Source organism: Pongo abelii, chromosome 1, assembly GCF_028885655.2.
Source record: "Pongo abelii isolate AG06213 chromosome 1, NHGRI_mPonAbe1-v2.0_pri, whole genome shotgun sequence".
Lineage (NCBI taxonomy): Eukaryota > Metazoa > Chordata > Mammalia > Primates > Hominidae > Pongo > Pongo abelii.
The window spans coordinates 199331301-199343886 of record NC_071985.2 but is presented as its reverse complement, the minus strand read 5'-3'; the positions used below and the strand labels follow the sequence as shown (position 1 = coordinate 199343886).

The 12586-nt window shown below is 47.4% G+C and overlaps 1 protein-coding gene across 2 annotated transcripts in view; it reads left to right on the top strand.

Annotated features, from left to right (window-relative positions):
- The window catches only part of C1H1orf94 (chromosome 1 C1orf94 homolog), a 42540-nt gene extending 30606 nt beyond the window's left edge, over positions 1-11934 (top strand). Inside the window, exons 5-7 of one of the 2 annotated variants that reach the window (XM_024231041.2) lie at positions 901-978; positions 4958-5154; positions 11472-11934. In XM_024231041.2, coding sequence (XP_024086809.1) covers positions 901-978; positions 4958-5154; positions 11472-11547 — 351 coding nt within the window. In that variant the 3' untranslated portion in view covers positions 11548-11934. The remainder of the gene's footprint in view (positions 1-900; positions 979-4957; positions 5155-11471) is intronic. The other variant, XM_054538063.1, reaches the window with a different exon arrangement.
- The last annotated feature ends 652 nt before the right edge of the window (positions 11935-12586 follow it).

Genomic DNA, 12586 nt, shown 5'->3' with positions numbered 1-12586 from the left:
CTACAGCAGCAGTTCTGTGGTATGTGTGTGTGTGTGTCTTATGTCTGTGTGTGGACACATGAGCACCCCAAGGCAGAATTGTGAGTAAAATGTCAATTTCCCATCTGGCTGAATTGCCAGAAAGCTGTTTAAGGGAGGAGGCAATGAGGGATGACAAACACACTGAACATTGAGTCCTTACTATGTGCTGGGCACTATTCTAAGCTCTTAGATATATTAACACATTCATCCTCACACTGCCCCTCTCCGTAAGCTACAGACACAGGTATATGTATATGGATGGGCATGTAGATACACAGCAACACTAACATGCCTGGGTTCACAGTTGTATATTTGTACACAGAAATACATAGCTGCATAGACACAAATGCAAGCACACATGCAGGTGTACTTAAACATGGATGCAAACCAACACACACACATAGAGATGTGCGTAGACACCTTGCGTTTTCAGGGGGCAGGTATGGGATTAGGGGAAGGCATTTAGAAAAGTTGTGTGGACAGCAACAAAGATAATGTGGCTACCTTCATAGGCTTTGCAGGCCTGAGCACATGTAATTTTTTAGAGAGGGAAAAAGAGGCTCAGAGATGTGAAGTGATTTGCCCAAGGTCACACAGCCACTAAGAGACAGATCTGGGACCCAGGAGGCAGTCAGGCTCCTGAAGCTCCTGTCTTCCACACTCACCGGAAAGGCTGTGAAGGCTGCCTAAGAGGGGCTTCCTGTGTGGTGTGAGTCCTGCTTCTCCTGGCCTGATTCCAGCGGGCCTTAGACAGCCCATGGGTCTGGCCAGCAATGTGATGGGACAAACTCAGCCCTGTCTGGGGACTGAGCTGAGTAGCTGCTGCCTTCTGGCAGGAAACCCCTTGCCTGGCCATACTGAGCCTCTGTTTCTCCCCAGGGCCTGTACCCACAGCAGGCAGCGAGGATGCCCTATCAGCAGGCTTTGCACCCCCAGCTGGGATGTTACTCCCAACAGGTGAGTAGACGATCTCTCCTCCTCTGTCCTGGGTCCGTGAAGGCCTTTGGGTCAGAGGGTGCATCTGCTCCCTCCTCCTTTTCCAGCTGGTGACCACACAGCTGGCCCACCATTGGCTCTGGAGTACAGACTCACATACCGGCATGCGTGTGGAAAACACAAACCGATGTCCCTATGTGACAACACTGGGCACTTAATGGAGCCCTTCCTGTGTGCTGGGCCTGTCCGTAAGGACTGTGTCTGCACTAACTAATTTAGCCTTCAAAATTACCCTGTGAGGTGGGTTATAGATGAGGAAACCCAAGCACAGAGAGATTAAGTAAGTAACTTGCCCAAAGTAGCAAAGTTACTTGGGAACATACAAATTAGGTGTTGCTGTGGCAATACATAACCTCCACATCTCGGGGACTTTCAACAATGAATATTAATTTCTTGCTTGGGTCTATGGGCTGGCTGAGCTGGGCTGTGGATCAGGTTTAGGTGGGTTCCACGTGCCTCTCCTGGGCCTCTGCTGAAGATTCAGTACCTCTTGCTGTTTCCACGGTGGATGGCAAGAGCCCAACAGGGCAAGCAGAAACACGTGATGCCTCTGAAATCCTCAACTCAGACCTGTCTGTGGGAACTTCCACCCACCTTCCACTGGCCAATGCAAACGACATGGCTTTTTCAGCATCAGTGGGACTGAGGAGTCATAGTCTTCCCATGTAGGGTTGCCAGTTAAAATCCAGGGCACCCAGTTAAATTTGAATTTCAGATAAACAAGGAAAAAATGTGTAGTGTAAGTATGTCCCAAATATTGCAGAGGATATACTTAGGCTAAAAATGTGTATTATTTATCTGAAATTTGAATGTAACTTGGTGTCCTGTGTTTTTATTTGCTAAATCTGGCAACACTACTTTCATGGGTAGGTCGGGATAAATATCTGTGGGACAATAATTGAGAGTTTGACCTTTGGCAGGCTGGCGCTCCAATGACCATGCTTTACTACATCTTGTACGTAGATGCACAAAAATACCGCCCGAAAATAAAGCAGCAGAAAGAGAAATGCAAACACACACACACACACACACACACACACACGCGCAGATAGAAACACAGGTGTAGTTGTAGACATGCCACCAAGCTGCAGGAGCCTGTGTGCAGGCACAGGCACACAAATAGATACAGAAGCACATTGAGGGATATTGAGTCTTGGGGCAGGGATGGGGGTGTGAGGAAAGGAGCTTAGAATGGAGGAGCAGAGGGCACCAACACCCAGCCTGCCATAGCCCCAGGTTGGCCTTGCTCCTCCACACAAATGTGGACACCCCCACACTCCAACTCATACAGCCTCTGCCTCTCCTGTCTCCCCAGGGAGCCCCACCCTCCGTGCAAACTGCACCTCTGGCCTGAAATGTGTCAGAATGTTCGGGAGGGTAGGGAAGAGCCCGCAGGTGTAGGCAGCTTTGTTACCTGGGCCAGCACTGATTTCTCAGCAGCAGGAACACTTGCATCCTGAGATGAAGCTGGGATGAGAGATGATCTGGGTCAGGGAACCTCAGCCCCATTGCCTCCACCCCTTGAACAGGAATATCGTCCACCTGGCTCCAGAGAGAATATTTTTATATAATTACGTGTATGTGTATGCATGCATGCATGTGTATGTATTTGAAAAAAGTAATATAAAAACATGGTAAAAATTTTTAAAACTTGGAGGCAATCACTGTTTAATGGTTTTTTACATATTTTTCCGGCGATATCTATTTATACAAACATTTTTATATAAATGCAGCATTCTGGGCGCACTGTTCCATTGCTTTTGTCAGTGAGGATTATATTTGGAGATGGCTCCAGAGCAGGCTACAAAGCTCTACTTTATAGTTTCATCAGATACATGGAATCAGGGGCACGTTTTTTATAACACTGCATGAGCTCTAGGACCTGCCTCCTCCACTTCGATCCCCTCCCAAGTCCAGGCATTTCCTCCCCCATGAGGAATGAGGACAGGGGTAATTTCTGCCATGCTGACCCACAGGGTCATGACTCCCATCTGACCTGCAAGGTGCTCTTGGTATGTTCTGACCTTTAGCTCATCACCTTGGGATTTGGTGCCTGCGCCCAGCATCACCAGGCCCCACATCTCCACTGGAGAACATTGGGGAGGACTGGGAGGGAGGACTCAGGTTTCCAAAGAGGACACAGCATAGAGAGGCTAGTGAGAAACAAGGTATGGGCTCCAGGCTTACCCTGCTGGGGTTCTGACCACAACTCAGACACTGGAAACACTGAGAAAGTTGCTTCACTTCTCTGAACCTCAGATTTCCTGCTTCCAAACTGGAAATAATAATGGCCCTACCTCACAGGGATTTCTGGAGTTTTAATGACAGCATCCATGTGAAGGGCTGGGGACATTTTAAGCGGTCAATGAGTGCTAGCCTTTGTGGATTTTTTTTTTTTTTTTAGACGGAGTCTCGCTCTGTTGCCCAGGCTGGAGTGCAGTGGCACAATCTTGGCTCACTGCAACCTCTGCCTCCTAGGTTCAAGCAATTCTCCTGCCTCAGCCTCCCGAGTAGCTCGGACTACAGGCACGCACCACCATGCTTGACTAATTGTTGTATTTTTGGTAGAGACGGGGTATCACCATATTGGCCAGGCTGGTCTCAAACTCCAGACCTTGTGATCCGCTCGCCTCGTCCTCCCAAAGTGCTCGATTATAGGCGTGAGCCACTGCACCCAGCCTCCCTTGTGGATTTTTTTTAGATAAGGGTGTATGGGGTGAGAGAGGGCTGTCAGAGTGCCCGATTCCTGAGCACTTGGACCCCAAACTTGCTATTAAAGTGGAAATCCAGAGGTTTCTTCAAATTCTGACTGATACTCCCCTCAGTACACAAGGGGTTAGACATCAGCTCTGTATGAGAAAAGGCTTTCTGATATTTGGAGCTGTCAGTAGTGGAATGTAGTGCTCATAAGGTAACGAGCCCCCCATCATTTAGGTATTCAAGCAGATGCCTTAGTGGTCTTTTCTTTCCTCCTTCCTTCCTTCTGCCCCTCTTTGCTTTCTTCTCTCTCCCTTTCTTGCATTCATTCATTTAACACGTGTTTGTTAAGCAGTGACTGTGTCCCAGGCACTGTCTTAGGGCTGGGGAGATAGTGGTCAACAAGATGGATGAGGTCTCTGCCTTGTCGCAGCAAGATGGTGGGAGCCCCAGTTCTTGGTCGGAATTCATCACGGGCAGTCTCGGAAGCACCACTAAATTCCTGTATTTCCCTAGAGTTTGTGCTCAACCCCATTGCCTTTTTTTGCCCTTCCTCCTAGACTCACACTGTCTACTATGGCAGCCACCAGCTATGTGTGGCTATTTAAATTTAAATTAGCTAAAATTAAGTATAATCAAAACTCAGTTCCTCATGCCCATGAGCCACATTTCAAATGCTCAATTGTCGTGTGTGGCCGGTGGCTTCCACGTCACACGGCACAGATGTAGGACATTGCTGCCATCGCAGGACTTTCCACTGGGTAGGGCTGTCTCAGACTTGGAATCTGTTGAAAGGATCTCAAGAGAGATAGAAGCCAGAGCTGTGTAAATCACAACAGCTTTTAGGGGATAATGAAAGACTTAAAAATAAACAAGGGGCTTTTGAGATGGTTATTGACAGAGGGAAAAGCTAGGCAAACAGGGAAGAGAATGGAAATAATACTGATTTGCTATTTACTATATGCCTGTCTCTTTACTTGTATCACCTGACTCTATCCCCACTAACAACATAGATAGTGTTTTCCCATTTTGCAGATGGGGAAACTGAGGCTCAGATAAATTAGGTAACTTGCCAGGCTCACTACGTAAGTTGAGCCCTAGGCTTTCTCCATTCCAACATGTTGCCTTCTTTGTACCCAACAGTGACTGAGGGGCACAGGGGCTGAGACTGGGGGCGGGTGGCTGGGGTTAGAGTTGGGCTGGGGAATGGTGACCTCACCCCTCTCTTCTCTGTGACCTGCAGGTGACGCCATACAACCCACAGCAGATGGGACAGCAGATCTTCCGCTCTTCCTACACCCCACTACTGAGCTACATCCCTTTTGTCCAGCCCAATTATCCCTACCCTCAGAGGACACCTCCAAAGATGTCTGCCAACCCCCGAGACCCTCCCCCAATGGCAGGAGACAGACCGCAGTACCTCTTTCCCCAAGCATATGGGTGAGTCAGCCCACACTGGGAGCCTAAGGGTATCCAGAAAGCTGGTGGGAACGGGGGCAAGTTGGGTGGGCTTACCAGCACTTTCTTGGTATGTGTGTTCCATGGCTGTGGCAGGGGATGGGCCCTGTACCTGTGGCCGGTGGTTGTGTGGGTCCTGGAGGGACCTGGTGCAGAGATGAAGAGGGTCTGGGGCCTGGTGGGCCCCTTTTGTAGGTACATTTCAGGTCTGGTTGCAGAAATGCAACTGCACGGTCCATAACATATGGATACCCTACTCCATAGGCAGGGGCAGTTGGTGCAACCATGCATTTGCCTTTACCCTTGTGCTTGGTTACAACAGGACATAGCCAGCTAATCTCCTTACAGCTCTCACCTCCCACTGTCTGCACCCTGAGCTCCTTGCCAGGCTAATCTCCCGAACATCCCCATTGACTTTGTGATAGGCCCTGCTGAAGAGCCTTCGACTGCTTATCAGGGCTGCCCACACTTTTCCACCAAGTTCCCCAAACTGCAGATGCAAGGAGCTCCTATTTCCTGGGACAGTCTGAAGGCTTAACAGTAAACAGCCAGCACAAACTCAACATTCTGGCTGAAAATTCTACTCAAATTGTGCATGCTGTTGAGTCATAAATTTGTTTGTTTTAATATAATAATACATAGCCATTCATTCCCACCCACCAAACCTTCCACTAATATGGATGCTCCAAGGGGCAGGTGGTGCTCTGTCATTCCTGGGAATCCCAGTCTCCGGGGCACACCCTGGGGAATGGGTGCCTGGGTTTGAGAAACTCACTTTATAGGATTAAGGCCAACCTTCCCAGCCTGACAGTGATTCCCATCCTTCCACCTCCCCATCACAGAACCTTCCCTGCAGTGCCGACCCATGTCACCAAACTCTCATTCTTTCAATCAGTATTTTCTCCAAATAGCTTGTTAAAAGCGATAAATGCAGAAAGTGGTTTCAGTAGTCAGATCTGTTTGGGAAAAGCTGTGGGAAACAGAGATAAACAGATTTCTTAACTGTTGGAATTCTCAGATCATTTAATTTCCTAGGGTGCATGGAGAATGTTCAAGAAGGTGGTCGATAGTATTATTTAAACATGAAAACCACACCCTTTTATTTTTTATTTTATTATTATTTTTTTGAGATGGAGTTTCACCCTTGTTGCCCAGGCTGGAGTGCAATGGCATGATCTCGGCTCACTGCAATCTCTGCCTCCCAGGTTCAAGTGATTATCTCACCTCAGCCTCCCGAGTAGCTGGGATTACAGGCGTCCACCACCACACCCAGCTAATTTTTGTATTTTTAGTAGAGACAGGGTTTCACCATGTTGGCCAGGCTGGTCTCAAACTCCTGACCTCAGGTCATCCGCCTGCCTTGGCCTCCCAAAGTGCTGTGATTACAGCCGTGAGCCACTGAGCCCAGCATCCATATCCTTTTAAAAAAAATATTTCCTTCCTTCGTCCTTCCTTCCTTCCTTCCTTCCTTCCTTCCTTCCTTCCTTCCTTCCTTTTTCATCCCTCCCTCCCTCTTTTCCTCTCTCCCTCCCTTTCTCTTCCTTTCTCTTGTAGAGTATATCATGGTGTGTTCTACCTAACATACCCTGGGAAACGCTGTGTTAACACATGTAGTTAATTTGAATTTAGCCTGCAGGGGACCTATAGATGAATAGACATGCTTCTTCCCTTCAGAGAACTGAGAGCAGATGAAATGTGGGCACAACAATGTTAGCGCCCTGGCAAAGTGAAAACCATCAAAGTGGCCCGAGGACAGAGGCAGAATCCCTGCAGCGGGGGAGGTTCCAGTGAGCAGGGCTGGGAGGAGGGCATTCCAGGCAGGAGGAACAAGGCCCTCAGATGGGAAGGCAAGCGGCAAGCTGGAGGCCTGGGGAATAAAGGCGTCTGGCTGAAGCATTAGATTTGTCTCTGAAAAAGGTGGAAAATAGGATTGGAAAAGGGAGGTTGAGACTGGATTATGAAAGGTTTTGGACTGCTAGGCCTGGGGATCCAGGGAAGATTTATGCACATCAGAGTGAATTGATGGGCTGGAAGTAAGAGAAAGAAGAAGTAGGATAGGGTGTGGTCTGAAGGTGGCTCTAGGGGCCTATGGGAGAGATTATCATCCCCTGGAGGTGAGAATAGAAACCCAGACAAGCCCCCTGCAGGCTGGCCAACTTCCCACATTCTGTGCTGTGACTCTGGGCTCTGGGAAGATAGACTTGCTGCAGGAGATAGCCCTGGCTGTGTCTGGGAGGGAGGGTGGTCTCAATGTCTCCTCAGTCAGCTTTCGGGAACCACCGACTGGGAGCTGTGAGACCAGAAGGTTGAGACCTAGTCTCCACAGGTCTGCAGAGGTTGGAGGAGTGGGAAGGCAGCCTGAGGAAGGAGCAGCCTGAGAAGTGAGAGACAGTCTGGGGAAAGCCAGAGACAGTGGAGGCAAAGAGGAGGGTGAGGAGAAGGAGCGGGGTGGATTGGCGTTCTGAGAGGCTGCGGAGACCAGGACCATGAGGTCAGAAAAATAATGTAAGGGGTGCAAGCCTGAGTACCCAGAGGGGATGATCTCTTCATTCAAAAAATATTGATCCAGCACCTTGTATGTGCCTGGCACTGTTGTAGGCACCAGGGATAATGAAGTGAACGAGAAAAAGGTTTTCCTTCTCTTAAGGAGCTTTCATTCCAGAAGGAGAAATGGACAATAAGGAGATAAGCAAGCATGCAAGGCCAGCTCCTCAGGATATGGGTTGGGGTGGGGAGAAGAATCAAGGGCAGCCTCTTGAGCCAAGATCTAAATGAAATGAGAGAATGAACCACACATACATGTCGGGGATGAGCCTCTGGGCAGAAAGAATAGAAAGTGCAAGGGCTCCGAGGTGGGAACCTGTGGCTGCAGCACAAACAGGGAGGGAGGGAGTGCATGGAACTAAAATAAGAGGTAGCCAGGGCCAGACTAGACAGGGCCTGGTAGGCGTGGCTAGAAGTCTTGTTTCAGGAGCAGTGGGAAACCATGTAGGCTTTGAAATTGATGAGGACATGTTCTGATTTTCTGTATAAAACAGATCACATGGGCCAATGTCTGAAGAATGGACTATGAGGGTAAGAGCTGAGGCAGGGGAGTAGGCTAGGAGCTTTATAGTTGAGCAAGAGGTATTGGTGGGATGGATGAAGACAGTGACCCTGGGAAAGGAGGCAGGTGAAAAGATCTGTGATGTGTTATTTTCTTGGTAGAATTGGTGGGACATGATGATGGTTGAATGTGTAATGAGGGAAAGGGAAAAGTCAAGCAAGTTCCTTGGTTTTTCACTTGTGCAACTGGAGCAGCAGCAATGCCAAAATACTAAGGTCACTGGGCCAGGCGCAGTGGCTCACGCCTGTAATCCCAGCACTTTGGGAGACTGAGGTGGGTGGATCACTTGAGGTCAGGAGTTCAAGACAAGCCTGGCCAAGATGGTAAAACCCCATCTCTACTAAAAATACAGAAATTAGCTGAGCATGGTGGTGGGCACCTGTAATCCCAGCTACTTGGGAGGCTGAGGCAGGAGAATTGCTTGAGCCAGGGAGGCGGAGGTTGCAGTGAGCCAAGATCATGCCATTGTACTCCAGCCTGGGTGACAGAGCAAGATTCCATCTCAAAAACAAAACAAAACAAAACAAAACACACAAACAGACAAAAAAAAAAAAAAAATGACCAAGTCATGATGACTAGAGCAAGAATCTGTTTACCAAGAGTCAGTCTTAGACATGTGAAAATTGAGAATGTCATTAGACAGATGGGTGGAGCTATGGATAGGTAGGTGCATATAGGAGTCTGGAACTCAGGGGAGAGGTTGGGGCTGGTAATACATTTGGGAGCCATTCGCATATACATGATTTTTCAAGGCATGGGATGGGATGGGATGAGATGGCCCAAAATACACAAGTATAGAGAAGAGAAGAGGTCCAAGGGCTGAGCCTTGAGACTTCCAGCATGTAGAGGCTGCGGAGATGTGGAAGAAGCAGCAAAGATTCTATTAATAAGTAGGACTATCTAGTGAGGTGGGGGAAAAAATGGGAAAGTGGAGTGCAGGAAGCCAAGTGAAGAAAGTGTTTCCTGAACAAAGTGCTGGTGTTGGGGTGGTGACGCGAGGTGCTGGATGGAACAAGATCAAGGTGAGGCTGCACCTGGCCAGGGAGGATGCATGGGCCTAAGCAGAGAGTTCAGTGTGGAAGACAAGGAGGGTCAGCAGAAAAGGTGGAATCAAGAGACAAAACTGTGTGAAGGGGAGAGGAAGGAGCGAGAGGCTTCCATGTCCTCAGGGAAGGAGAAGTAGAGCCCTCCCCTCTGCCAACTGAATTTGCATACATTCATCAGGGTGGGATAACCATACAATTTATGTTCCAAGCAATAATAAATTTGAGAGATAAAAGGAGTACAGATAATAATTATGCCAGGCCAGACGCGGTGGCTCATGCCTGTAATCCCAGCACTTTAGGAGGCCAAGGCAGGCAGATCACCTGAGGTCAGGAGTTTGAGACCAGCCTGGCCAACACAGTGAAATCCCATCTCTACTAAAAATACAAAAAATTAGTCAGGTGTGATGGTGCACACATGTAGTCCCAACTACTGGGGAGAATGAGGCACAAGAATCGCTTGGACCTGGGAAGCAGAGATTGCGGTGAGTCAAGATCGTGCCACTGCACTCCAGCCTGGGTGACAGACTGAGACTCTGTTTCAAATAAATGAAACTATAAAATAATTATACCAGAAATACCAACATAGAGGCCGGCCCAGGCAAACCAGGACATACGTTCATCGTACTCAAAACGTAACTCAAGCTCCTCCTCCTCCAGGAAGCATTCCTTGTTAACTCTCGTCCACACAGATTGCTCCTCTTCCTGGCCCTCTAGTATACATACTGTCTAGATCATGCCGGTGGCTGTTGATCTGATCAGAAGTTCTCAACCTGGAGGAGCTAGTTGCATGTGTGGAATCAGATATGAGCTGTGTCATGATCATTGTTGATTACTGATAATTGTTAAATACTGAAGTACGGGTTACAGCCTTTATTTTGTAAGTCAGAGTGGAATGCAAGGTATCCCTATAATAACATCATTACGATTTCTGAATGATCTTCCAATATGATTTCTGAAAGAGAGAAACAGAGGTTGGGTTACCACTGGCATGGATTGCTTGTGAGGCACCCACATTATGTCAGGTCCTGGGCGCTGGATATGAACTAGGTAAAGTCTATGCTCTCTTGGGACTTATTTTAGTGAGAAGGTAGTGAGACAACCCAGCCTAACTTGCCCATGGACACTCAGTGAGCAACAGACACAGTTAGCTGCTGAGGCACTACAAATGAATGCCATGGTCTATTTTCATTGCTTCTTCCCTCCTCTGCCCCCCATTTTTGTTTCATCAGTTCATAGGAGGGTACCATGAACGTGAATCTCTTCTATAATATGCATCTGCCCAGCTGAAAAGTGATTGAGAATCCCAGGATTAGATTAAATCTAGCCATTTGCTCTACTGTAATTTGTATTGAGTTCTGTTCCCATTCATTCAAAGTATCTGAGCAGATGGGTGAAGAAATTACAGTAGGATTCCAGAAGTGTGAGTAAATGATTCCATCTGGAGAGGTCAGAGGAGTCTTCACAGAGGAGATGGCTTTTGAACTCTATTTTGAAGTATGGATAGGAGTGTGCCAGGGAGAAAAGGAGAGTCGTGTGCATTTCTGCTCTTAGACGGTGAGGCTCACGTGTTAACTCTTCCTTCCCTGAGGGTCTAGCAAAGCCCTAGGCACTCAGTGATGTCTCAATGCTTACTTCTCAGTCAGGGATGGAGTGAAGGGCCTGATTTAGCTTGGTGCTGGTAAGGGGAGGAGGGACTCTGGGATTGTCCAGCCCCAAAGATCTTATGCTGGACTTGCGTCTAAGTTCTCTGATGTTGTAGATTTTCCTGAGGGACACGTCTGGTCCTCTAAGGCAGGTAGAGCGGTCACAGGAATACAGGTAAGATGCTTAGGTCCAGAGAGGGTCCCTGTTCTATGGGTCTTGGGCAGGGAGAGAGTGTAGGCTCCACTGAAACAATCTTTACAGGCTCCCAGGGACTTCCTGATCCAAGTAAGCGTAAGGAGAAGCACTTGATTGTCCTCTAATTGTATTATTTTAATATTTTACTTCCCAGGGCCAAAGCCTTTCTTATGCCAAAGCCTTTACCCTCCAAGCCTGTCATGGTCTTGACTGTTTCTGACAATCATAAAATTAACATATATTTTTTTCTAATTCTCTCCAATAACATTAGGAATCTCATCATGGCATCCACCCTCCCTCTCTTCCAGGTTCGGCTCGACATCCGGAGGGCCTTTGATGCACAGCCCCTATTTTTCCTCCAGTGGGAATGGCATAAACTTTTAGATCTCCTCTTCTCCCTTCTCCTCCCTTAGCCCTTGGATCAGGGCTAGGAGCTCTGAGTTTTGGATTCTGCAAAAGCTTGTTATGAAGTTTGGAAAGGCAAGGTTTTGACCAGGTCACAGACAAAACAGCAGACCAGATTCATCTATTGGCCAACACTGACACACAAATAGCCCTCCTCACACATGGCACAAGCTACACACACACACACACACACACACACACACACACACATGACTCTCATATTCATACTTGTTTGCTCAACCACTTATGCATCTGTATTTAGCTAACATGAGTGATTTTTGTTTTTGTTGTTGTTGGTAAAATAGAAGTAAGACACTTAATTTTAGAAAGTTTGTATTTTATGATAAAAGTATGAGCTGTTTGAAATGGAGCATGCCTGTTTATTTTTGTTGTGTTCTGCATAATCTTTACCTCTCATTTTCCCCACGAGACTCAGTGTTTACTCAAGGCATGAAACGAGACCACAGGCTGGAGTCCTCAGAGTGCTGCTATCTAAATATTGGACCTCAAGGATCATAAGTGAGAGGGCTTATCTCTTTTCCCCTGTGATCCACTCACCTCTCAACATCCCAGTGTATGCATCTCAGGAAGGGACTTCATAAAGGGAATGCACTCTGTCCTATCCCAAGTGGAAGTTTTCCATAAAAAGTCTCTTTTGGACAAACGATTGGAAAATGTAGCCTGGAAAACAATTTCAAAATTAATGCTAAATGTGGCAGACTATATCCAATGATTGTACATCAGTATCAAGATAAAGGTCAATGTCAAAACTGCACCTAATGGCGGCATCCCTAGACCTATCTTGTTCAATTCTTACCAATGACTCGAATAAGGACATTGAGAGCAACTTGATCACATTGATGGAGGACATGAGTCTGGGAAGAGGAGACAGCCTGGATCTGTGACAGCACACATTCTTTTTTTTTTTTTTTTGCTTTTTTTTATTATTATTATTATTATTATTATTATTATACTTTAGGCTCTATGGTACATGTGCGCAACGTGCAGGTAAGTTACA